Here is a 27,958-nt window from a genome sequence, read left to right on the forward strand (position 1 = left end):
CCTGTAGCAAAGCTTTCATTCACAATCAGAGTGATGCTGTACAGGGTTCTCATGCATTAGCTATGGGGTGGAGAGTGAAGGATCTGTGTGAGTTTTTTTTCCATGAGAATTTTCTTTACAATATCTAAGTAGTTCTCATGTCTATCTACACAGGGCCACTGAATTAAATATTTTGCCCTTAAGTGTGCTGCTTAGGATGTAAGAAGTTTATACAGCCATAATTAAAGAAGTGTTCCAAAGGATGTTGGCTTTTGTATTTATGCTGTCCAAAACTAGGCCACTAGATGAGGAAGCAATCAAATAAATCTGCCTTCCATAAAAGGATTGAACCCATTCTACTTTGTTGAAAAACGAACACAACTAGTGCATTTAGTCAAGGTTGAATTTAAAATTTTTAGCATCTCAATGACCACCAAATCATTGACTCCTTCTTTTTTGTGTTCCACATGGTTGGGGCTATCATGTTGAAACAGGATGCTTCAGAGCCGAGAAGCAACAACATGAAATCAAGTATTGGAGAATACTAAAAAAGCACTTCCCTCCAAATTGGCCATTTGGTACTGAAAAGGGCACTGAAAAAAATATATTTTGCCAAAAGTGGCCCTTAGATAAAGCCTATATCATTTTTATAGTATTAAATATCTGTATAAGTTGCAGTTAAATTTTACTATTTTAAAACCTCTCATTCTAAAAATAAAATGTGTGAATTAGATGTCTAACACTGGTGAGACAAATCAAATCTACTTTTACAAGAGTACACACAAGGACAAAAAGAATGAAAAAGGAAACAAATATTGTTCATAACATTATTTCTCACATTTAAAAAGTAAACTGTAAATAAAATAGTTATTTTAAAATGTAAAACTTCATACCTGTTACCTTCTGAGAGAGACCTCCAAGAGAAGAAAATTAAGAAGAAAAAATTGGTATGATCTAATTGGAAAATGAAAATAAGGAACATTTTGGTCTGCCCCTCCTCGGAGTAACTGATTAAAAACTGTCTATGCTCACCTTTTTGGCCCTTAATACCTACTGCATAGTATTACGGTTAATTTAAGTAATTGCTTTTCTGATGTCAAAAATAACACATGCTCAATATAGAAAATTTGGAAAATTTAAAAAGTACACTATTTAAAAAGTAAAAATTGCCTGACTTCCTACAACCTGAGATAACTGTTAATGCTTTGGTAATTTCCTTTCTGGTCTTATGTGTGTGCATATGTGCATGTGTATGTGTGTGTATGAATACATATATATATGTACACACACACATACACACACATATATATACATACAATTGGAATTTATATATTACATATATTTATATATCGTATTATATTTAAACAATGGGAATAATTAAAATATGCATACATTAAACTGGAATTAATCTATGTGTGTTGTTTTATTTTCTGATTTTTTTCAATTAATGTATATTATACAGTATTTTCATGTGTAATTAAGTATTCCTCAAAATATTATTCTACTGGCTTCACAGTATTCTAGCATATGTATATATCATAATATATTTAGCTAGTAACATATTGATGATATTTAGGATATTTCCGATGTTTTATCCTCATAAATTATACTGAGATTAACAACCCTGTACATGAATTTTTACGCTGATCTAAAATTATTTCCTTAGGATAAATTCCAGAAGTAGAAATATTAGCTATCTTAGGGCTTTTAATGTGTATTGCCAAGTTGCCCCCAGGAAAGATTATATCAATTTTTTAAATTATACTCCAGGTTGCAGTGTATCATAACCACACCCTTGCCATCACTGCTATTTTTTTAATCTTTGCTTATTTGATAAGTACAAAATGACATCTTACATATCAAATCATTGTCTGTGATTCCCCTGAGGTAACAGATTGGTGAGGAAATAGTTGTGGAGACTTTAACTTTTGTTTTACACATTCCTGTGTTCCTTGACTTTTTAGTAGTAAGTATGCATCATCTTTGCAATTAAAAATTAATAGCAGTTCATTGCTATTATTTGATTACTATGGTTGAAATATTTTTATATATCTATTGGCCATCTGAATGGCTTCTTTATTAATTACCCATTTGTGTTCATTTTACATTTTTTATATTGGAGTGTTTGTCTTTTCATTGTTTTGTAAGAGCTCTTTATATATAAGGGTATTGTTTAAAAGTCCTCTTATTCGAGATGTCTTCCCTGACCTTCCTAGAGCAATCCTCATTCTCGACAAAACATGTATGCTTCATACTTCCTTATTTTTCTTCATATCACCATCTGCCCATAAAAATGTAAACTCAATGGAGACAGAGATTTTTGTTCACTGTTGTATCCCTAGCACCTTGAATAGTGACTAACATGTGGTAAGCACTCTATAAATAATTGAAGCATTAATTAATGAATTAATAAGCACAGGTTCTTCACAGAAGCAGAACAGAATGGTGGTTGCCAGGGGTTGTGGGTGGGGGAAATAGGAAGATATTAGCCAAAGGATACAAAGTTTCAGTTATACAAGATAAGTTCTGGAGATTTAATGTATAGCATGGTGACTATAATTAACAATACTGTATTGTATTCCTGAAATTCTCCAAGAGAATAGATCTTAAGTGTTCTCACCATTTTAAAAAATGGTAACTATATGAGGTAACGGCTATGTTAATTAGTTTGATGGTGGCAATCATTTCACAATGTATACATGAGTCAAAACAACAAGTTGTACACCTTAAATATACACAATTCCTACTTGTCAATTACACTCCCAATAAAGCTGAAAAACAGATTAATAAATACAGGTTCTCTGCGCTATAAATTTAAAATATTTTCCCAGCTTATGGTTTATTTTTTAATTTAGTTTATGATATTTGTAGATATATAGACATTCCTAAATTTTATATAGTCAGAGCTGCTGGTATTTTTCTTTGTGCTCATTTTCATTGTTTTTATGCTCTTGAAGTCCTCTTCAGCTTCAAAATTAATTGGACATTTATTTATATTTTTCTAATAATTTTATTATTTGAGTTTTCATATTAACTCTAATAAATGTGAAATTTATTTTTGTCATATAGTGGGAAATAAAATCATATTTTTTCCAATTGTTAACCAATTACATGGCACCATTTAGTAAATGATCCTTGCTTTTCTCATTGACTTCAAGAAAATGTGCTTAACTTCTATCTTGTCTCCTCAGTGGCAATATAAACTACAAGGTGAGGTACTACTTATGCTTTCTCTATGTCTCTCTGGGCTGAATACAGGCCTGGTCAGTGAAGGATGATCTATAAATATTTGGTGGATGGATGAATGAGTGGATATTTTCAAGCCAAAATATTTTTTTAAAGAGCCTAACTACTAAACAGTAAGTCCATTCACTAAAGTCTGGAGGCAAATCATCATAGAGGGCAAGGTGTGACCCAGAATAAATGAATACTCTCTAACAGCAGGGCACTATAACCACTACAGAGCTAGTCATCAGTAACAAAATACATTTAATAAACACCTGACATTATCCAAAAGAAATTGCACAGAGTTGATCCTACCATCAAGGAGCCCCTAAAAATTATTGTTTGGGGAGCCTAGGGTAGAACAGAACTTCCAAGGGCGTCCCCACCGACTGCCCCTTCCCCTGAAGTAGCAGTGACTCCCTGAAAGAAATAGATTGCTTTGTTACAGAAGGTGCCCCAAATCCTGCTGGATGCAGTCCATCAGCCTCCAACATGCATTGGGTTTAATAATTCTGGAATCAAATCTAGTTTAAAAGAAAATCTACCACATTTTTGGCTCTTAAGTCAAACCCCAAGTGCCAAGTATATATTGATTCTGTAGGGCTCAGTCAGCCTCCCATGGCCTGAAATTAAAAATAACAGCAAGAACAAAAATACATTTTTTATTGAATTCTGGCTCTTTTCTGATAATCTATAACAAACAGCAAAATGAGCAGAGCCATGGTGGACTGCCTCTCATGCCAACAAATCCCACAAAGAGAATGACAGTCAGTGAAATATATTGTTAAGCATGAATAGTAGCTAAAATATTTATCTCTGTTGCAAGGTATTAAGATGAAAAAACTTTCAAAGTGGAAGCTTCAAGCAATTGCATTAGAAGTTGCATAATTTGGTTAGACTGACCTTAGAATGGAATAAAAAGCTGCTTATTTCCATAATGTTGGCCTTCAACTGTATAAAAGGTTAGATAATTTATCATGATATACAAAACAGTTTTCAAGAATACCCAACTTAAAAGGAGATCTCGGTGACTTCCAGCTCTATAAATTTTTAGGTAGAGTGATAATCAACATAATTTATATTTAAGTGAATTTGTGCTCTCCTGAAAGGTCTAGTTTGCCAGGCAAGACGCGTGCATCTCCTATTCATCCCTAGAACAAGTACAAACCAAATGAAGCAAGGTTAGAATACCCATTGCTGCCTTTATGGCAGAACTCGCGTTGAACAGGAAGACATATTTGAAGAGAGAGGCTCTGAGTTTTGGCATGCACACTCACAATTCAGATTATACACAGAATATGCTGCCCTCATTAAAAGCTAATGTGCTGTACCTATTGTGTCACCTGCCATAGCTAAGTCTTCTGCCTTCAACACCACCTACAGAGCAACCATTGTCATCACATGGACTCAAACTTCAATGCAGGCAGCTATATGAAGCCCTTCAAACCAATGCTGCAAACATTCACACATTTACACCCAGAGCTGAAAGATAACTTGGAGATCCCCCAACCCAATCTCTTCACATATTGTTGCAGGTTTGGTGTAGTTTGGCATTTGTCTGGAATTTTCAGAATTCTCTATGTCTTGGATTCTGATATCCCTAGTAATAACAGGTTTCAATAAACTAAAGCTTCTCTTTTATGAGGTTTTTAATTGTTTCGTCTGTTTTGGTAGTGACCTCCCCTACCTCAGAATTGCAGATTTCTAGATGGTTATCTTTGATTATATAGTCACTTGGGATCACGCACACACTAGAGAAAACTGTCCTGATAGGCTTTGCTAGGCTCAAAGAGTGAGGACAGCAAAGTGTTGCAAACATCACACACATTTATTTGATCCCATACTTCCAAACATGACACCATGCACAGCCACAAACCTTTACAGGTACGGATTTTTCTCCACCTTCCATGATCTCCTCTTGAGGGTACCTGGTGATCAGGTGTGCAAAGACCAAGCCCCGGATGTCATTCCAACAACGCCCAGTGCCATGGTATTTATAGCTTACCAGTTTTATAAGGTTTTGCTCCATCAGGCCACTACATAATGCATAGTTTTTGCAAAGGCAGGTTAGCTTTCTTTCCATTTCAGAAAATTATTATATTTTTTACTGCAACAAAGCACACTTCTTTTTCTATTTCTAAAGAATTACCAGTAAAGGCAAAATTAAAATGACCTAGAAGTGTAAGCACACACATGCCATTAGTAAGTGCACAAGCCACACAGAAAATTAGTGTTTCATAGGTAGTATTTGAGATTCATTTCCAAAGAGCCATAACTATCATAAAATTATTTTGCAATTTTAAAATCAGGCAAAATCTTCACTATGAAAAAGCCATTATTTAGTAGTAATGCCATTGTGTTCTCTCCCCTAAGCTTTTAAGAACAAATGTTACCATTAGCATACTCCATCACTCAAAAGTCTATACTTGAAAAAATGGAAATGCACTAATTAATGATCAGAACAGCAAGCTCATAGTTAATGCCAGTCTTATGAGTGCAGTGTGTCTGTGTCCTTACCATAGCCTCTGTGCCTGGCAGCACAGAGGAGGAAATCAGTCTTCCAACAAGCCGTTCACCATTACCTGTAGCCATATGCCTCTGTTCATCCCTGTATCTCCAGAGCCCTGCCTCCCTCAAGCATGTCAAGTTTCAAATATGAATGCTAGATTACGGACATTTTTAGTTATAAAAAAGCCTCTTAAAGGTTAAGCCAATCCCTCTGAACGCAGTTTGACAGGGTCTCCCTGTCCATTCTTCTCACTTAGAAAAGATACGGTTTTATAGCAAATGACCTGTACACATAGGCAGTCCATAGCAGACTCTTCTCAAGCCAAGAGAATTAAAGAAGAGAAAAGCTTGATACAGAATTGTGCCCAAAAGAAACAAAAAGAGAAAGCAAGCCTCAGAAAATAATTTCTAATAAGTTGAAAATATGCACTATAAGGTATTCTTAAGCTGAGTTGTATGTACAGCAATGATTATTTGGCTGCTTCCTACTCACCGAGATCTCAATTAAAAAGAGTCTGAGAGATCTATCCTTGAGCTATACCAAATTGGGGCGTCATGGCCTCACATTTGGGGGATCACACCCTGCTGTGACTAAGCTTATGAGCATTTCCTCAGGGAGACAACCAGCAGAATGTCAAAGAGTTGGGAAGGGGGCTATGAGGACCTAATATCATAGACATGTGTATGGTCAGCCCAGCCCGTAAAGGCTCCATCATCACAGAGGCAAAAAAGTGAGTGAGAAAAGCAGACAATGTTCATTTTATTCCCTCCTGCTTCTTTCTCTCTCTCCTTTCCCCCCTCCCTCTCCCACACACACACATACATACACACACACACACACACACACACACACACACTCCCCTAAAGAGGGATCTGGCCTTTGGATTGAACTTTTCTTCCTGTCATCTTACACAGGGAATCCATTTTGCTCAGAAGAGCAAACTACACAATGTGAGAAGAGGTGCCCTTCATGCTCTGGAAATCAGATTTGGGAGCGAAAATAATCCAGAAGGCAGAGACCGCCAAGGCCAGTGCTGGTGGCAGTGAGGGAGAGCAGCTTGCCACAGAACAGCGGCCAGATGGGGCCCAGTGGGAGAAACTGAAAACTGGCCACCCTGGCACTCAGAGACTTAACGGAGCATCAGAAGACTATGCACATCAAGGCAGTGCTTAAGCATCTGACATTAAGAAGCCAAGGTGCAGCCAGGCGTGGTGGCTCATGCCTGTAATCCCACCACTTTGGGAGGCAGAGGCGGGTGGATCACCTGAGGTCAGGAGTTCGAGACCAGCCTGGCCAACACGGTGAAACCCTGTCTTTACTAAAAATACAAAAAAATTAGCCGGGCATGGTGGTACATGCCTGTAATCCCAGCTATTCGGGAGGCTAAGGCAGCAGAATCGCTTGAACCCGGGAGGCGGAGGTTGCAGTGAGCCGAGATCATACCACTGCACTTCAGCCTAGGTGACAAAGTGAGACTCCGTCTCAACAACAACAACAAAAAGAAGCCACGGTGCTAGTCCATGAACACTGAGCTTAAGGAGAACACAGACTTGACACCAAGCTTCCCGCCTGCTTCAGTCCCAAAGGGTCTGCTCAAAATTCTGTAGGTAGCTGGTCCTAACACGTGTCTGTCAATTTGTGTGTCTCACTCTCATTCTCATTTTTTCCCCATTCTGAAAAGGGATTTTTATCCCTCCCCAAACACTGAATTTAAAGGAAAGTCTAAGAGAGCTCTTTCACTTTCCAAAGTAATTCCCAGGCTCTACCCAATCCAGGAAATCCCTATTGACTTGGGGAGCTTTCAGAATCTGAGACAGCAAAGGGGAAGCCATCTCTTCAGGAACGAGCTCTACAGGTGAAGACAAAAAAAAAAAATGCGTGATGGGCTTCTGTTCTTTGAGCCAAGGGTTTACAAAGGAGAGAAAAGGATGGGAAGGTGGCAGCTGTCATATTTTATTTCATTTTTTTAGAATCCGGAGCAAATATTAAATGCTAATACTTGTTAAATTTCAATGGCATGTACCCATCTTTTCTGGACACTATATTTTAAATATTACATAGTTGCAAGTTGTTTAATTAAGTAAAAATCAAACAGGAAGGCTAACCAGTGAGGATTCAAGGGCTAGATTTCAATCAAGGGAAAAATGAATTGGCCCACCTTTCAAAGGTTTTGTAAATCTTGTCAATTTGAGGAATCTAATTTTAAGCAAACAAGATATGTGAAAATCCAGACTTACAAAAGAAATCAGTTAGGAGTTGATTATTCACATTATATAAGGACTCTCCTTTACGAAAGGATCCACCACAGGCTTTCTTTAAATACAGAATTCCACTGCTGTGATTAGCATAGGGTCTAATTTACAAAACAAACACCCTTTGGCTGACCAGCTTTTCAGGAACACAACTACCATCCAAAGTATACCCGCAGGTCCTCCTGGAGAGTCCTGTCAGGTTTTTCATTATGTGACAGAAAACGCTTGGAAGCTGCACCAGAGGAACTACTGTGAAGCAAAATGGAGGCTTGTTTGGCCGCAAATGTTGTGTGCCTGGGTAAGTCATTTGTCTTTTCCATTTTCATTACTGTAGAGTGGAAACACTGGTCCATTCTGACACCTCTTCTAGAAATGCTGTGGAGCTGTGTGGTCCTAACCAATATGCTTAATGATAACAAGTAAGGTTTCTGCACAGGAGCTCAAGCTCCCGGAGTTGGCAGAGTTGCTGTCCCCACAGCTGCAGGAATTTTCTTCATCATTCCCCTGGGGGGCACAGGGAGGTGCTAGCAGCCTGGGTACACCCACTAGAAGCTGAGTGACCCCACTATGCAGCCCACACAAAAACTACTCTAAATACACAACAGCCAAATAGGAAATGTAACTTGAAGAGCATTTCCCTCTGCAAACAACTGATCCTCTGGGATTTTCACTTCAAGCCTCTCAATTGTTCGAAGTAAATGAGGCTCACATCAAAGGCCAGCCAGTCACACATCAAGAAATCAAGCCTCTTCTCCGTGGGGGAAAATGGCTGCTCCAGAGCCAGCCTCCCACCTCTCACACACAGGCCTCTTGTAAAAACGGCTTTATTTACCCAAATCTGAGACACTCGATTCAACCAAGTTTGGCCTCCCCTAAATCCTGGAAGCTGAGGTACACATGCAGAGGGGCCAACATCTGAAACTCGAGGCAGACGCCTAAAAGCCACAGCACTGCCACAATTGAAAGACTCCAGCTTTGCCAGGAGGTGACTTCATCCTTTTTCAGTCCCCAAATTCCTAACAAGCAATCCCCTAAGCCCTTAGCTTCTGCGCTGGGCACAACAAGCCCAAGCCACAGCACAGGCTGGGGCAAGGTTAGGGAGAGAGAGGTCTGCAGCTCGTCCTACCTTGTAAGTCTGACTGACAGTCAGAGAAAAAACCAGGTGGAGCCACCTGGACCCAAAACAAGTGGGCCTCTGATAAGAGGAATTCCAAAGCCTTAGAGCCCTCTCTGGAAAATGTCCTGCCTCCAGCCCCTTGGGGAGAAAAATCTCAGGATCATTAGCAAGAGCTCTGGCTGAGCTCAACTTCAGTGAAGGTGTACGGGGAGAGAGGTGATCTCTAAGGTAACCAGTTAATTGCCAATAAGGAGTGATAATAATAAATTAGCAGATACTAATGTAAACTAACTGAGTTCTGCAGTTCTGTGGCAGTTGCATGGAGACAACAGAGGAACAGTTTATTCTGGAACACATCTTGCAAGCCCATCCCCGCTGGGAAACTGGCTTTCTCAGCTAGAGGTGAAAGGTGCCAATAAGATACAATGTAGGCAATGGGTGGCCCTAGAATGACTGCTGGTAGAAATTGAGCCCTTGGTTTTTGAAGAAAACTGAAATGAGAATGCTTGAAAAGATGTGGGCTGTGTTGTTTCTCATTGCTTTCTCCTGCAGGGTTACTTTTGACCCTTACGGATAGGACTGAAATGATTCCAAGACCCTACTGTAATAAGGAGACAAACAAACAAGATGCGCACTAAAGGGTTTGTTGGTTTCTTTTAATTAGAGGTGATGCTTTGTGTCATTTCCATGCTATCCAAACCAGCCTTATCATACCTATTATTTTTTAGTGCCTTCTGAATCTACTACCTGATAGGTTTGTGGCTGTCTAATGTAGCCCAGAATTTCATTCAAGTCACTGCAAATCTCTAACTTTAAAACTCTGTTTTAGGAACTAAAGTGTACTGGGCTATTTTTTTCAAAGCCTGATGTTTTATTTTCATTATTTCCACTAAGATGACCATGCATTCAGGCTTTCTGTAGGATAATTGGAAGCATTCAATTTGGCTGCCACACACATTCTTGTTCTGCAAACTCTTCCACAGCTACTACATCGCTACTCATGAAGACTGTTGCATGAGTGGCTATAGCAGAGCATGCACACACCCCCCTTAGATGCCTCATATCAAAGAAACTACAGTTTGCCGATGAAAGGTAGAAAATAGAATTCAAGATTGAGACTGAAACCAAAATTTAAATCCCTGCGGACCTATGACTGGAATTCTTTAAGTTTTTGCCTACTATCACTCCCTTACAGCTGTCAGCTCAGAAACATTCAACATCAGAAAACTAAAATTTAAAAATACTGCACAAAAGACACTGGGTGTTTGGGCCATTTCACCCCTCCTGGAGGTAGGAAGAAGCCTCACCCAAGTCTCCATTTCCAGTAGATGCAATGAGTTGCATTTTCTTCCTCCAATAATGACTGCACCCAGGTGACAAAAATGGTAATGCAGCAATGCTGCTGTACAAAGGAATAACGCTTTCCAGCATCCAGAGGCACCAGTAGGCATGTCTCCATTCCATAAGACTGGAAGAAAAATCATTTGCCTTACTAAGGAGCCTCTCAAAAAATCTGGACTATTTTTAGAAAGATCTTAGCAAACTGACAAACCTACTATCTTTCTTCTCCATTTTCCTTCTTTTTCAACCTCCTTTCCTCTCTCTTCACTCTCTTCTACTCCCTCATACACACACACACACACACACACACACACACACACGCGCGCCCTCTAATTCATTCACATATACACTAAGTCTATGAGTAAAATAAACCAGGATACCAAGGAATGCAAACCTCACCTTTCAGTTTAAAATACGTAAAAGATACCTGACATCACTAATTCTACAAAAGTCTTCTGTAAACAGCAAAGGCATCCTCCGCTTTGCCCCTCCAATTTGTGTACGAAACCACAAAATCCACATAGCTGATTTCCCAGCCAACATCAGAGGACAAGTAAATAATGATATACAATTCTATACAAGATTATCTCTGCAATACTGTAAACTGAGTTCCAATTCTTGATTAGTGTTCCATTCCCTTTATCTTGCCTATCTAACTGCATTCAAAGTCATATTTCTGTTAGCTTCTAGAGCCAACAACGTTCAGATGTCGCTAGGTTTGGACACTGATACAAGAGCTATCTTCCATTCAGCACTAAATTTTGAGAGTTCAATGGCAAATCTACATAAAATGTAAGGCTGCCATCAAAGGAGGAGAAAGTTCTTAGGAGTCTACAAAGCGACAGGTGATCAGAAACTATCTTGTATTGCTTGCCCGTGAAATCACTGTGGGTGATCTTCGCTCTCCAACTAGACTGAACTCTCTGAGGGCAGAAGTTACGTCTTAAACTTACTTGGAATCTCCATGGTCCCTGCCACACAGCTGAGCACATAGTGGATACTCCAACAATGCTTACTGACTTGATCTAATGCCATGGTGATAAATTTCAAAGTGTGATAGAGTACAGCTAGCACGCAACACGTCTGAGTGGACTCGTCTATAATCCCTTTGAGAGTAAGCCCTGTAACTGGATCTACAGCTCATAAAGGGAATGGGTTTGACACAGGTAACCCAACAGAGGAACCTACTATGTAGTGCCCTTTTGTCCCAACCTGGAGAGTAAGAATGTAACATGTGCCCAGGAATAGGATGTTATTCTGAATTGAAATTACCTGTTTACTTGTCTGTCTTTCTGTAAGCTCCCTGGGGTCAAGAAACAAGTGTTTTATTATTTTTGATCCCCGCAAAGCAGTACATTACCTGGCACATTCTAAATGTATAATAACTGCTAATGGGATAAATTAATGAACAAATTAAAGAATGGTTTAATGAAATAATATAAAGAACAATGTAAGTAACATAGAGAAATTTCTATAGAATCTTATATTTGCCACATCATAGCACTTATCATTCTATGCTATAATTGCTTAATAAATGTTGCTTTCTTGAATGGATTAATTAATTAATTAGGAAAATATAAAGATAATGTAGGAAATATATCAAAATGTTATTATCCTAGCAATGGAGAATGTCCCATTGCACCCTATATTAGCATTTATTACTCTATATTGCAAATTACCTGTTTACTTGATTGTCTCACACTTTAGAATGTGCATTTCTTGTCTTTTTCATCTCTCTAACGCCAGAGCCTACAGCAGTGCCTTACAAAGAGGAGGCTCAACAAATATCAGTTGAATGAACGAATCAATCATCCCTGCTCTTCTATAGATTTCATTGGACCCAAGTATTCCACCGAGTCCAGTGGCCTTTGGTATAAAAGAAAAGAAGTGTCATTTTCCCTATGCAGGGCATTGTGACTGATTCAGGTTAAATGGCCTGGTCTGTATTCGGCTGTAAGTGGGCCTCTCTCCTTTCTGAATGGGTTTGCCAGTTGAGCTCTCCAGGAGGGACTGAATATTAGAAATACACACAACCTCACTATGTCTAGAACACACTTTCTTGGCCATGACCAGCTGTACACACCAAAACTGTATAATTTTGTTAACCAGGGAAAAGCATCTGGCTTTGTGAGTCAGAGACAGGATCAGAACTGAGATTTTAAACGGCTTTTCTAAATAATTGAAGCAATATTTTGTTTCATTCAGCCCATGGAAGAATCCCAGAAATGATACTAAGTCTTGGGTAAACCAATCAGATGTCATCATACGTTTTCTGTCCTCTCCATCTATTTCATAGACACCAGAACTCACATTTCTCTAGTGCCTTGAATTGATTGCCTTAGTGATCACCAAGTCCTCGGGATTCAACCCTTTTGTCTATCTCCACAAGTAACAGTGCCGTTACTTCTGAACAACTGAACCCACAACTTTGGCATCTTTCACCTCTATTGTTTAAATGATCAATATGAATAGTATGGCCATAATACTTTGTAGGATGTATCTATATAGAAGCAGCCTAAATTCCTCTTTGGTTACAAGTGCCTAGGGAGACACAATCAGTAGTGTAAGCCATTGTAACACTGATTCTCCAACTGTACAGTGAAGAGGTCTACTATTTTGGGGACACCAATGAGTTGAACCTACTACACTACACAAGTCATATTCCTTGGAACAACTTTGCATGACAGGGGTGCCCATTTTGTAGATAAAGAAACAGAGTCTTATGTTCCACAGCAAGCAGTGATTCCTGGATTCAAAATCATGATCAATCTGATTCCACTACACACCACTACCTCTCATTTTCTATTGCTGAGCTATTGGTGATCCACAAGTAGTCTTCTAAGTAGTCTACGGCCTAGGCCTTAGTAGTATTCACTGACATTAATAATTATAACTGAGTTTACCTAGCACAATACTGGACTTTCAAAAAATCCTTATTTATAGAGTTATAAATTGAAAATATTGGTGCTTTCGTTGCTGGCAGAATACCATCAGTTACTCATCAAGAGCACTGCTGTTTGGCCCCATTAATTCTGATGGGAATTATTATTCAGGAACTAGAAGAAGCAATCAATGTAAGTGGTCTTAAGACCCCTTATCCTACAAAATTGACACAAGTACTATGAGGCCATTTTATGTATGCATCATAGCCTGGGTATGTCAAGCTGAATTACTTTTAAGGCAGGAAGGTGTCACTGAAATCACATTTGCCAGGCAGTATAGAGTCCTTCAGTCTGGTCCTCCCTGTCTTGACCAGCTTTGTGAGTCTGAGTAAGTCCCTTAGCATCTCTGGACCTCTGTTTCATCATCTACTGAAGGGCAACCTATCAAGATATCTGATGGTGAGGATCAAACGAAACCATGTTTGGGAAGGTGCTTTGAAAGATGTGCAAGTGCTCTCCAAGTATGCAGTATTCTTTTCATTGGTAGCTTGGAAGAGGACATATGCCTCCCAGTGCATCAAATTTCTAACCAAAGAGGAACTTAAGCAATTCATGGAAAAATGAAATCAACTTAAGAAATGTTACTTCTAGCCTTCCACCCAGCCACCCACCAGCCATCATCCATATACCACTCTACTGCCCTAAAATATTTCAATAGCCAGCAAACATCTGACCACATCACATTTTAAAAAACATTTCTACTTAAGCCCAGTGCGGTGGCTCACGCCTGTAATCCCAACACTTTGGGAGGCCGAGGCGGGCAGATCACCTGCAGTCAGGAGTTTGAGACCAGCCTGACCAACATGGAGAAACCCTGTCTCTACTAAAAATACAAAATTAGCCGGGTGTGGTGGCGCATGCCTGTAATCCCAGCTACTATGGATGCTGGGGCAGGAGAATTGCTTGAAGCCAGGAGGTGGAGGCTGCAGTGAGCCAACATCGTGCCATTGCACCCTAGCCTGGGCAACAAGAGAAACTCCATCTCAAAAAAAAAAAAAAAAAAATTCTACTTAAATACATTCATTACCAGTGAAGAGAAAGAAACAGAGCTTACTCAAATGCACAGATAATTCTTATTCTTATTCTTTTTTTTTTTCATTGCTAGAGATGAGGTCTCACTATATTGCCCAGGCTGGCAAGCTGGTCTGGAATTCCGGACTCAAGCAATTCTCCTGCCTCGGCCTCTCAAAGTACTGGGATTACAGGTGTGAGCCACTGCAACCAGCCAACTAATTCTTAAATTTTCAGCAATAATGACAGTTTCAATCTCCTCAACCATCAAATGTTACCACTAGAACTGCTAAGAAATGGCAAAGTGGCTTTTTAATTTTTTTGCTTTGCCTCCCTTTAACCAGCCTATCCGTATTCTCTCACCAAAATGCTAGAGAACAGTGATGTGACGAAAGAAAAAGCAAATGGGGTCTTTAGGAGGCTGAATCACTCTCACACTGGAAAACTGGTCCCAGGGCATTAGAGGGTTTCATCCATTTTCAACACTACTTGATGACTCTTTCTAAGCCACTTTACTGGCATACTGGTACTGCTGGCTATCAAGCGTGCTATATTTGCAACAGGTGGAGCAAACTCGAATTACGCCAGGATAATGATTTCAAGGGCTCAGACTCTTTGAGTTACCAATTCCAATACCCATACCTACACAAAGGCCCAGTATGTTGGGTTACCTTTTGCTCCAAGAAGCACTGGTAGCAAACCCTTAGTATGAAAATGGGCATAAGCAGAGAAATTCTCCCCACGCCTGCCAGGGGATGTGCCAGCACAGCAGTTTATGGTATCCAGCAAGCAGCTAAAGAAGGAGACCTGGGAGAACCTCATACAGCCACTTAGCTGCACTCACCTCAGGCAGAGGCACACCGTTGATAATCAGGTCAGGCTGCTGGGGCCCCTGGCTGTTGAAAGAGTGATGGTAGATGTGGTTAGCACTGGTGTTGCGGGTATTCTGGTTCTCCACATTCAGGAAAGTGCTCTCAGAGCGGCGGCAGCCCAGGGGCAGCGTCTGCTGGTGGTAGTCAAAATAGTTGAGGGAGGAGGTCAGGGAAGAGCAACTGACAACGTTCATCTTGTCTGTCTCCTCCACATCCCGGGGTACAAGGCGGATGTCATTCTTACTGATTTTTTTCTTCTTGCTTGATTTCTTTTGATGCCCATAGGAGTACTCAGCAATTCTATGTGACAGAAAAGGCAGCATGAATCACTAACACCCTCCCAAACCATGCACTGATTAATAAACATTAAGCACCCCAGAGGGTTGCACCCCATCTCCGCTCCAGCTCCTTATTCTGGTGCATTACATCATCGGGTTTCTCCCTGTGCTTTTTACAAGGGAAAACAAGCTGAGGGCCATAAACTTTTCGTATTAAACATAGTAACCTCTCACCAACACCCCCTAAAAAAGTTTCTATACTTTGGATTTGGAATTTTTCATTGTGAGTGGCCTGTGAGCACGGGTGGGGGGACAGGGAAAGTTGAGCCTATGGGAGAGAAAGCATGAAAATGCTCAAATCTGGAGCTTCCCTGGAACCAAAAGGAACTCCTAGGTGAAATACAAAGCAAGTCACCAAAGAGGAGATACAGGAAAATAAAAAATACCCGCCCCCACCCCCTTGCCAGTTCCTCCAGGCATTTGCCATGTGGCACACGCCCTCAATCAGCTTCCTCTATGACTCACTCATTCAGTTTTGGACTGGGGTAGGAGATCAGACCCCATTCTTTTGCGTCTCCTCCACACCCTCCTCCCTGCCCTAGCCCAGTTCCCTCTCCCCCCGACCCCCTCCTCTCCTAGAAAAATCTAATAGCCAAACCCATTTAAATGAGGGGAAATGCCTTTTTACCTCTTTCCCCTTAGGCTCACTTTCTCCTCTGTCTTTTTGTCTTGCTCCTCGCTAATGGGAGAAACCGAGATGCAATGCAGACACTTGCTGTTTTGTCCTTTTATAAAACAGCCGAGGAGACAAGTGATGGTTAAACAATTACTGCAAAGGAATTTAAAGGTTAGTGCATTCAGCATCCTTCTCCATTCAGGTGTACCTACAAGCAGCTGTGCTGCAACTGGAACATAAAGAGCTCAATTTAATTAACACTGACACAGACCCAGCAACGTGCACCAAAGACATCAAGCATTAAGAGACTTGTCAAAAGAAATACATTTAAATGTAGCCAGATTCTCAAATTCATTTATTACTTTGCACATAATGATTCAGTTTATTTTTTGGAAATTCGATTTCTGGGCAATAATCAGCAAAACAATAGGGTTAATAAGTAATACAGGTTGATCTTTACAAGGGAAAGACTGTGCCTTATTCTTACTCGACAAAGCTAATTGTCTGAATACAAAAAGGGAGCCCAATTCAAGCAGCAATTGCAGATCATCTCGCAAGTCTCATAAATGAATGCATTTCAGGAAGAGATTCTGCAGAGGCTTAGAAAAAGAAATCTCTGCCTAATCACATGGAAAGACATGCTCCTGAACTTTAGGTTTCTGAAAAGTCTGAGTAGATAGGGAGACTACACATCTACAGAGGCAAATTCTTGCTCTGTCCCCAGGATCTACCTAGAGCTAAGCAACTGAGTTCCCCTCAGCCCTTCGCTCTGTGCTCAGGAAGATTTGCAGTGATGGCAAACTGGTACTACTGGGGTTTGGGAGCAGACAAAATCCCCAAAACCCTAGTACTAAGGTTGATTTTCTATTCTAATCTGTTTACAGAATCAATGGGAAATTTTAATCATTTTGTTTACCCAAGATGAGTAACTTTGGCAATGCCCCATCAAACTATTCAGCTGAAGCATTCATTGTGCAGCCCTTTCTGTATTAACCAATTATTTAATTATACTGTACTTCATTAATCCCAAACCATCACAGGAAACACAGCACTTCACAAAATACACATTTGGGTGAAGTTGGAGAGCACTGAGATTTACTCTTTTTTTTTTTTTCAATATTCAGATGCTCTCCTCCTGTTTAATCATCTCCTTGGCAAATTCTCAGAAAGGGCTCTCACTTCTAGTCATACATCACCAAGAGGTGGCAAAGCCTTCAATACCTTTATTTCAAGCTGATTTCTTTTTCATCAAGGAAAGGATCTTATGCATTTACTTTATGCTGAGAAAATGGCTTAAAAAGAGTCCTCTCCATAATTATCTCCATATAAATAAAATTTTATTGACCCCACATTTTTCTCCTATAAAAATCGCCACTAGCAGTCACAGGTTTGAAAGGTAAGAGCAATATTAATTTCCATTTCTCCCATCTGAAATGACTTGGTGCTGAAGGAAAGAAAAGTCATGGCCATTTCACTAGTAACAGGATTAAAGCATTTATGAGGCATTGCAGCTGCTCTTTTATGGCACCTGATTGATATTCATGTGTGGTTAGCATTTGTCTACTAACTTGTGTAACGCAGAGAATAGTAAAAGGGAAACAATAATTGCATGGCTGTTACATATTCAGGGGGCTCTGATTCACAGAAGTGTGCATTTCAGACGGTGTCAAACACAAACTGAACCTACAGGAACATATTTTGACTGATTAACATGCAGACACAAATGGCACAAAAGACACACTGATGTGTAGGTGTGTTGAAAGCACACACACACCTTGGTTGTAAACAGCAGCATCATTCATTTTCAGCAAACTAAAGAAACAACTTTTTTCAACTGTTTCGATGAGACACTGCTGGAAAAAAAATGTCATGTATTATCCTAAATTGGATTCTAGGATTCTAGAAATGCTTAGATTTATATGCTCTATCCAAATGTAAGAAAGAGCTTCAGTAAGACCTTCTAGTGTGCTTATCAGGAAATCTTTTCAAAAAATACTGTGTTTCCACATTTCTTTTCTCTCTTCTCCTCCTCTTTCTATCCCTCTCTCTCTCCCTCCCCCCCCCCCCCCCCGCGCACACACACACACACACCACATCCTTCACACACTTCAAGAGAAACTGTAACACAATAGCCCACAGTGACATCCACTGGTAGGAACCAGATCTTAATGCCACAACACAGTCTCACATTAGAGGAAAGCATCATCAACTCTAGAAGATTGCTATTTTTACTGAAACATCTGGATGCAAAGTCTTGTTCCTCATTGGGATGTTTGGTCTCCACACTACCAACCAACCAGATATTTGAAAACATACAGATGCCTGATAAAATTTCACTTTATATAGCCAGATGTTTGGGGACTAGATAAAAAACAAGCCAAGAATAAACTAAAAACCGCTAATCACCTGCATCTCCACACACTCCTGTTCTCCCCTCCCCCTAATCTCCCTTTCCCATCTTACACTCCCACTCCCAGTCTCTCTCCAGAGTTCATCACTGCAACAAGACAGGGTAGCTGCCAAAATTCCCTCTCCTTTCATTCAGTACCTGTCCCAAAAACACTGTGCCCCAGACACCAAGTTGTGGTAGTTGGTGGTTTTCCTAAAAATATGAACAATCTCTCTCTCTCTCTCTCTCCCTCCCTCCCTCTCTCTCTGTTTTTCCTACCATAACTTCATGGAGACAGCTATGCAAATTTTAAAATGATAACTGCTTTTCTCCTCACCATCATTATGTGACAGAATCCATTCAAACACTAAATGATTGTCTTCCAGCAAATTGTCAGATCAAAAGAATTGATCAACTTGGACTGTCACAAACTTTTCACCCTACAAAAAGAAGCACTGCAAGTATGCTGCATGCATTTAAGTAGGAAACAAAAGCACCAGGATTTTCACACAGAGACACAGATAAACACACCTTATTCATCCAAGACAAAGAAAGAAAACTTGGCTTTACCTGCAGTTGTAGGTCCGGATCTCTTTGTTGTCTCGCTTGCACTTGATTGCCACGAAGATCATAGTTACAAAGAGGATGCCCGCAATGGAGCCCAGGGCAATAATGAAAATCAAAGACAAGTTCACAGAGCCCATTGACTCTTGGGCATCGAGAGCAGGGGACAAGTAGATTAGGACGAGAGCAGAGGCAGACAGAGATGTCTTGCCGTGGTCGTGAGCCACCACGATAAGCTCATAGGAGGACTTGGAGCTCTCCCCGAAGGTGCGGGTGGTTCTGACTTCGCCATTGACCTGGTCTATTTCAAAGAAGCCGCGGTCGCCCTCGGTCATGTCGTAGGTGACTCGGCCATTTTCGCCCTCATCGTAGTCTTCTGCCTTGACAACAGTCACCAGGTAGCCTATGCCAGAGTTGCGGGGTATGTAGACCTCCGCAGTGCCGTTAATCAGAGGTGGGGCTGTGATGACCGGGGTGTTGTCGTTGACGTCGAGGATGATGACCCGCACCGTAGCGTTGCTTTGCAGTGAGGGAAGGCCGCCGTCTTTGGCCAGCACCTTGAATTCGAACGCCTTGGTCTGCTCGTGGTTAAAAGATCGCAGCGCATAGATGTCGCCTGAGTTGGGATTGATGGAGACATAGGTGAAGACAGGCATGTCCCGCACCTGCGACGGCACGATCTGGTAGGAGACACTGCCGTTGAGACCCAGGTCGGGGTCGCGAGCAGACACAGAGAGCAGATAGGCGCCAGGCGTGTTGTTCTCTTGCACAATGACCTGGTAGTAGGGCTTGGAAAAGTGCGGGTGGTTGTCATTTTCGTCAGTGATGAGCACGGTAAAGGACTTGGCACTCTGCAGCATGGGCACGCCGCCGTCGCGTGCCTGAATTGTGAGGTTGTATTGGTCGTGCTGCTCGCGGTCCAGCCGTCCGTCCACCAGAATAGTGGAGAAGCTCTCGTATTCCTGCAGTCGAAAGGGCACATTGCCCAGCAAACGGCACTGCACACGTCCATTGAGGCCTGAGTCGCGATCAGACACCCGCACCAAGGCGATCACGTAGCCCGGGGGGGCGCTCTCGCTGACCTCCACAAGCTCACTGTTGACTGACAGCAGGTTGATGACCGGCGGATTGTCATTGGTGTCCAGCACGCTGACGGTGACCTTGCAGTGTGCCGGGATGGAATTGGGCCCCAAGTCCTTAGCCTGCACGTCCAGTTCGTACACGTGCCCCTCTTCGTAGTCTAAAGCGCCAGTGACAGTGACCAGGCCACTGTGCGGGTCGATCTGAAAGAGCTCGCGCGTGCGGTCGTTGACGTAGCCATAGAAGGAGTAGACCACCTGGCCGTTGGTGCCCTCGTCTGGATCGCTGGCGTTGAGGCGGATGACGGGTGTGTTGGGAGGCGAGTTTTCTGGCACGCTCACCGTGTAGGTGGACTCGCTAAACACCGGGTTGTTGTCATTGGAGTCGGTCACCTTGATACTAAGGCCAACGGTGCCCAGGCGCGGCGGGTCGCCACCGTCTAGCGCAGTGATTCGAAAGCTGTAGTGCGACTGCGTCTCGCGGTCCAGGCTCTTTTCCACCACGAGTTCGGCAAAGCGCGAGCCGTCGCCGCGCGTCTTGATCTCCAGGCCGAACAGCTCGTTGGGCGTGAGCTCGTAAGTCTGCACGCCAAAGCTTCCTGAGTCTGGATCGTAAGCGCTGTCCAGCGGGATGCGCGTGCCAGGGCTGGCTGCCTCCGAGATCTCCAGCTCGATCTGTGCTGCCGGGAAACTGGGCGCATTGTCGTTCAGGTCCTTGATCTCCACCTTTATCACGCAGATTTCCATTGAGCTGGACATGACTTCGAGCGAGATGATGCACTTGGGGCTCTGGCGGCACAGCAGGTCACGGTCAATCTTCTGCTTGGTGACCAGCAGGCCAGAGCTGGGATTGATGTCCACTAGGTGTGGAGCCGAGTTGGACACCACGCGAAAGGCTGAAGCCTGCCGGGGGTCCAGCGCGAAGCCCGCCTCCCGCGCGTCCTTGGCCACGTTGGCAATCACCGTCCCGGCGCGCTGCTCCTCTTCTACCGAGTACTTGAGGTTAATGAGGGCGGCAGCCTGCGTCCACAGTATGGCCAGCAGCAGCAGCACCGGCAGCAGGAGCGACTCCATGGCTGCGCGGGGCTCTGCTTGGCCTCGCCTCTCCACACCCCTCCGAGACCGACGCCGTCGGCGCTCCAGCTTCCCGCCGGCTCGGGCTGCCTGTTGCGCGCGCCCCGTGGCCCCGGAGGCCGCAGGAGGAGTCCCGCCCAGGGCGGCCCGGCGGCGCGCGGGGGACACCCGCGGCGGCTCCAATGCTGAGGTTGCGGCGGACGCGGCGGGAGCTCGCGGGGGCCCCGGGGGCTCCGAGGGGCCAAGGGAGCGCCGCGCGGCCCCGAGCCCCCTCCCTCCAGCCCGGCTACTCAGTTTTACCCCTTCAAAGTTAGCCAGGCGCGACTGTCCGCAGCCGCCCAGGGCTGCGGGTCGGGCGGTGTCTGCGGGGCCTGGAGGACGCACCGCTGAGTCCGGACAGTACTTGAGGCGAAGGTAAAGAGGGCGGAGGAAGCGCAGCCTTTCAGGCACTGCCCGGCCCGCCGCGGCGCACCGGCACTGAGGCTGGAGAACTCGCTGTCTGTGCACCTGGCATGCGCAAAGACCTCCCCCCAGAGCTCCGGGTTCACTGCGGAGAGAGTACCCGCTTGGAATGCGCCCTCCGGGGTCCGGGGGGGCCACACTGGCCTCTTCGAGGCCTGTTCGGGAGAAAGGGGGTGTCGCAGACAGGAGTCAGTTACTGGCAAGCGCCGCGGGCACCCGGTTATAGGGTTAAGCCGGATGGCGGTCCCGGGGCCAGCAGAGGAAGGGGGAGGGGAGAGAGGCTGCCAGAGCTTGAGCGCGCTCCCTCGCGCTAAGGCTGGCTTCGGAGGGCTTGGGGGTGCGTCTGTCCAGGATCCGAGGTGGGAGCGGAGTTCCCCCCACAGAGCAGTTGAGGGTCTGCGGGCGTTTGCGTCTAGGAAATCAAAGTTAACAACGCAGCCCGACCCTCCACGTCAAGTTTGTGGAAACGGGGAGATGGCAATTTGTCCAAGAAAATCAAAGCCCCGGTCTTTCTAATGGCTCGGGGTGGCAGGGAATGGGGAAGAGGGAAGGGGAGGCAACAACAGTACCGGCCAGGAGAGGCGGGGCCGCCGCCGTGGGTACCGGGTGCTTCTCCTCTCTCCGTTTGGGCTGGGGTGTCGCTCCAAGGTCCGCCGCCGCCGCCGCCGCCGCTGCGGGTGGAAGCCCTCCTAGCTCAGTTGCACGTCGCTGGGGTCCGCCTCAGCAGCTGCCACAGTCGACGATTTTGTCGCCGCCAGAGTTTACTTGCATGAGCGTCTTGATTTCATCTTCCCGGAGAGGCGCTGGCCGCGCTGCGTTGGGCTCCCTCCCTCCCGGGCGCTCGCGCACTCGGGAGGTCTGTCTCGCTTTCTCTGTCTGTCTCGGGCTGTGTGTGAATGTGTGAGAGACAGAGGAGGACTGAATGTGTGGTGTGGGGAGTGTGAGTGTGGAATATGAGCAAGCAGGAGGCAATGCGTTTGGGGTAGGAGGTTTAGGATTTCGGATGAATCCGCTCAGCCGGAATGCTGCGGAGCGCAACGCGCCAAGGGCCAGCGCCGGGCTAGGGACGCGGGTGCCAGTGCCTCCCGGGCAAGCCGGGCATGGTGCATGGGAGCTGTGCTGCCGTCTGTGCCCGCTCGTCAGTCTCCGCGCTGCGCCAGCCGCCGCCGCTACTGCTGCTGCTGCTCCTCCGGATGCCGCAAACTACTGGCCGCGGAGTCTGGAGAAAGCAGGAGAGAGCTCAAGCTGCCGAGCCCGGCTACGCCAGGCGCTGGCCAATCAGCGCGCCGCCCAGCGGGCTCCAGTCTTGGGGCGGGGCCAAGCGGGGGGGGGGGGGGGAGCGGGGGGGGGCGGGGCCAAGCGGAAACTTACACACCGGCGGGACCAAGTGGTACCCCGGCCGGTGGAGCCCTGGCGGGATTCAAGGGAGGACGGACAGACAGGACAGGCAGGCCAGGCAGGAGCAATAGGGCAGGAATGAGCAGGGAGGCGGTGTGCTGGCGCTGCGGCTGAGCCTCGCCGGGAACTGTGCGCTTCTCATGTTTGCAGAGATTTCAGGAAAGATAAGGATGATATGATTCTGTTGTCGTGTTTATCTCCCTTACATATCTTCATATCTTGAATATAATATCTATATTATCATATATATATATATATATATATCCCTCTCTTTCTCTTTGTCTCTTCATCCTAAAAATTTGTCTTTTTTTGTTTTCCTCTCTTCTCATTCTCCGGTAGTGGAAGGAAGAAAGGGAAGGAGAAAGCGCCCCTGAGGTGGTCATTCATCCAGCTCTTGGCCGGTGTGTCTTCACATCAGGCCAGAGCCACGGCCGCCACCGCCCCCCCCGCGACCGTCACCCCCATCCTTCCACCCCGGGCAGACGCCGCACTACTCTCTGCCCGCCGCACTCCCAGCAGGGCCCCTGGATGGGTTCGCTCTTGTCTGTTGGTTGTTAATCAAATGGGATATGTGGCACAGAGAATGAGCTACGGAGGGGGCTGGACACATTTCATTGCTCCTCACCCCACCCTGTTGGAGAATTTAGCTCCCTATAAATAAACTGTACGTTTGAGAAGAGTCAGTGGAGCGGACGCCGCCGCGCCGCGCCGCGCCAAGCCAGCAGAGCTCAAAGCCGGGCAGGAGCTCTGGGGCGGGCGCGCCATACATGTCCGCTTAGGTCGCCGACAGCTGGGAGCCGGCGCCGATGTACAGGGCGCCCCAGCCTTCCCTCGGGGTCTCGGTCCCAGGGAGCTGCCAGCTCCACTTGGGTGGCGGTGGTGGCTGCGGCATGTGCCAGTACTGGGAAGCGGGAGGCCGGCGTGGCCAGGGCTGACATCAAGCTCATCCTGCCTTCTGCACTGAAGGCTCCCTGGGGGCAGCGGGGCATTCCTCCCGACCCGGGCTCTGAGGCTTTTAATTAAGGTCGCCAGCGGCAAAAAATCAAAAACATGCCCGTTAAACAAGTTTTTTTTTTTTTTTTTTTTCTCTCGTAGAAGGTGGGGAAGCTGCTTCTGAATTCACAATTCTTGGAAGAGTGAAAATGTCTTCTGAGTGAGTCGTCTCAGATATCTGGGAGTGGGATAAGCAAACTCATAATTAGCCCAGCGACATTGGCTCGAGCCTGTGGGCTTCACATGAGAGTCACTTTTGCCCTCTAAAAAGCGTTAAACAAGAAAAGGAAACCGGCATTTGGACACATAATGGGTTTTCTCAAAACTGCCATCTTCTTGTGGAGAGCAACCCAGCTGCTTTTTAAAATATTTTTCCTTCCAAGAAGAGCTACTTTAGCAGCCTTTACCTTGGCGGTAGGAGAGGGGAAAGGCGGCTTCCTCTTACAGAAAGAAATTATTTCGCGAGTGAGGTTGCGATCCCCTGAATATGTAGCCGAGGCCAAAGGGAGAGCGTAGGGAGCCTGATCCGCTTTCCGCGTGGGGGTCGTTTCACTGTTTCACGTTAGGATGTGATTCGGCCCAGAACAACAGGGAGAAAACCGATGCTTCTGCAATGAGTATCATTTAATTTTGGTCATTTAGAGCTGCGGGTGGACACCAGAGTGGTGGCTCAAGGGAGCCCGGTGGCCCGCCCGGTTTTCTCCAGACACCGTTGGAGAAATGGGCAAGTAGTAGAGAATGACAACATGGCAGGCGGCGGTGGGCGCACCTCGCGGGCTCCGCGAAAGGAAGGGTTCCATTTGATTTATCACAGTTATTTACCTTTGATGTCAGAGCATGGGAATGAAGTGCATCTTGGTCTAATTAAAAAGGCCTAAAAAGGCATTTGAAATGGGTTTGCTATCTGATCACGGGATGTGAATTCGGCGTTTGGCAGCTTTCTAAAATATTGCTTGGACTATTTAAACAGAACAATTAGCAGCATGCTAAAACGTTTGCATGCTATGCTTAGAAGCTTTTAGCTGTAAACTTTAAGGCGATCTGTTCCCCCTTTAAGTTAAAAAAGGATGATGCTGCTTCCTTGTGGCGAAGGCTGTCAGGAACCCACTGATCAATAAAAGTAAACTGGCGCCTCCACGGCTTGATTGAGCGGGAGCAAAGAGTCTCAGAAGTAATCTTGGCCATTAACAATCCCCCAGGTAACGAGAAATGGAAGAATTACTCAGGTAAAATGATTAACATTGTCGTAGTATCTGAAAAGATGCACACAACAAGATAAGAAGACTGCAGACTTCTTACCTTAGGGAGTGCTAATAGAATGTCTATATTCTGCTGTCTTTTAAAGATAAATAGGAGAATTCAATTCATGTACAATGTCATTACCTTCGTAATTGCAATCACAATGTAAAGACATGTTCTGCATTTGCGAAGACAAACGCTCTTTGCTAAGGCGATGCCACCGTGTTCCCTGCTTCCTGCTCGCTGTTCACACTCCAGGCACCCCTCTTTTCCAAGGAGAGCATCCAAGTACTTCCAGCTACCAAACCACTTTTACACAAGCCAAGTGCTGAGGGAGGCAGGGGCGTGTGCCTATGCTTTCCTTCTTTCCTATTATCTCCTCCCCACCCCTAAGCTCAAAGTGACAGTTACACAGCCTTCCCCACCCCCACACACAAAATAGCTCTTCCATCCCCCAGTCTATTTCTACAGATAATCCTAACAGCCTTTGCCCTCAGAATTTCTATTTTTCTAATAGGCACACTTGATCATTATACTCCAACAATGCCATTGACTAAATGAGTAGCGCAAAACACTTTCATGATCAGGAATTTATTAACTAACTGAATAAAATCGTTCTGCATGTAGATAATAAAAACAAGAAAGTTCTCTCCGTTTTAGCTTCCCTTTACTTCAATTCTGAAGGGAGCCCCGCCTCCTCAGCCTCTTTAGAGACACAAGAGGGACATCTAGTGACCATCCTCAGTATTTTTTAAACCAACAGCTACTAAGAAATACTAACTATGGTGCTACGCCGCCTACGGCTGCTCTCCAGGCCAAAGCAGCTCCACTGAGGCCAGAATCAAAATTGGTAAAGAGATTTTTTTTTTTTGTCTTTAAAATGTCATCCATGCCACTAAAATCATGCTGAATGGCAATAAAAGAAGACCAAAATGGAAGAAATCTTACTTTTAAATCAAACCAGTATGGGAAGCTAATTCTTGTTCTCGTAAGATTGATAAGGGTAGGGTAAAAGGTTTTGTTCAAAAAGGTAAAAAGTAATGGTAGGAACTAAGATACCAGTATATGAGGGACTGTAACTCTGACAAAGTTTAACGAAGCTTTCTGAGATGTGTTTGTTTTGTTCTGTTGTTTTAGAGACAAGGTGTCATTCTGTCGCCCAGGCTAGAGTGCAATGGTGCAGACATGGCTCACTGTATCCTCAAACTCCAGGGCTCAAGCAATCCTACCACCTCAGCCTCCTGAGTAGCTAGGACTATACAGGTGTGCACTGTCACACCTGACTCATTTTTTTCATTTTATTTTTTGTAGAAATAGGGTCTCTCTCTGTTGTCCAGGCTGGTCTCGAACTCCTGGCCTCAAGCAATCCTTCTCCCCTGGCCTCCCAAAGTGCTAAGATTACAGGCATAAGCTACTGTGCCCTAGCCTGAGATGTGTTTTTTTTTTTAATGTTTGCTTTAAGCTCAAAAGAGATTAGCCTTCAAATAACTCCAGTCTCTCTCTTTCTCTCCTCCTCCTCCTCCCTTTTGCCCCCTTCTCTTTGCCCTGGTTGCAGAAAAGTGGGTCATCTTCTAGCTTGGCTTTCACTGTATATCATGGGGATCCCATTCCACCCAAGTAGTTTGACCAGCTGCCTGATGAGGTTCTCTTAGAAAGAAAAACTTGATTTTAAAATTAGCAAATTCAATCCAACTTCTGACTGCATATCTGATCTCCTTACTTAGGTTACAATGCCTAGAGAAGAGAACATCAAAGAATGAAAATGGAGGAAATGGCAAAAAAACTATTAAGTGTCATTATTAAAGTCATCATCTTATTTAATGTTTACAATATCCCCCGGAGATAAAGACACTTTGCAGATGTGGAAACAGAGTTGCAGAGCAGTTCAACGATTTTCCAAGATGACCTCATTACACAAAACTCAACCACTTCCCTCGTGAGATCAACAAGTGTTGGCTTTTTGTCCAGCATTGTGTTAAGGATTGAGAATTTTTTTTAGTGGACCGTGCCCTTGTGTAGTTTAACATGCAGTTGATTAATTTAACAACAGCATGTATTTCTATGTACTATAAATTTTCCTAGAGGAGAAACTAGGATGAGATATATTATGTCGACAGATTCCTAAAATTCTGTTTTCTTCTGCCCACAATGATTGCCCAATTTCTAGATAGTCTTTCCCTCCCTTCCCGCCTCCCCCACCACTGTCCCAGACAGTATAAGGAAAGGCATCAACAGCAGCAATCAGGGATGTGGACCTGCTGGGCAGGGGTGGGGTTATCCTGGATGCTGTTTCTAACCCTTCTGAAACACCAAGAAGGCTAGGACAGAGGCCAAGAAAAACCTTTGAGGTCCCTCACACTTTTCCCTCTCTTCCTCTCAAACTCCACCCCTTTTCCTACCCTGTGACAGAGGATAACATTAACAGCAGGAAGCTATAGCAGATAAACAAATTAGAGAAAGTGTTTCTTAAGTGCTAAAATTGTTCACCACGGCCCCGATGCCTGCCTTTTCCAAGAAACACAAGAGATGTGCGGGACAGTGGAGAAAAAGAGACTGAG

The 27,958-nt window shown here is 44.3% G+C and overlaps 1 protein-coding gene across 4 annotated transcripts in view; it reads right to left on the minus strand.

Annotated features, from left to right (window-relative positions):
* Positions 1-22,978, minus strand: part of PCDH19 (protocadherin 19) — a 152,235-nt gene extending 129,257 nt beyond the window's left edge. For 2 of the 4 annotated variants that reach the window (XM_032757258.2, XM_032757257.2), the window contains exons 1-2: positions 19,162-21,678; positions 15,221-15,548 (exon numbers count right to left, since the gene is read on the minus strand). In XM_032757258.2, coding sequence (XP_032613149.1) covers positions 15,221-15,548; positions 19,162-21,308 — 2,475 coding nt within the window. In that variant the 5' untranslated portion in view covers positions 21,309-21,678. Of the gene's footprint in view, positions 1-15,220; positions 15,549-16,214; positions 16,356-19,161 lie in introns of all 4 variants that reach the window. The other 2 variants (XM_032757256.1, XM_058441787.1) reach the window with 2 other exon arrangements.
* Between the last annotated feature and the right edge of the window lie 4,980 nt (positions 22,979-27,958).

Source organism: Hylobates moloch, unplaced genomic scaffold (assembly GCF_009828535.3).
Source record: "Hylobates moloch isolate HMO894 unplaced genomic scaffold, HMol_V3 SCAFFOLD_7, whole genome shotgun sequence".
Lineage (NCBI taxonomy): Eukaryota > Metazoa > Chordata > Mammalia > Primates > Hylobatidae > Hylobates > Hylobates moloch.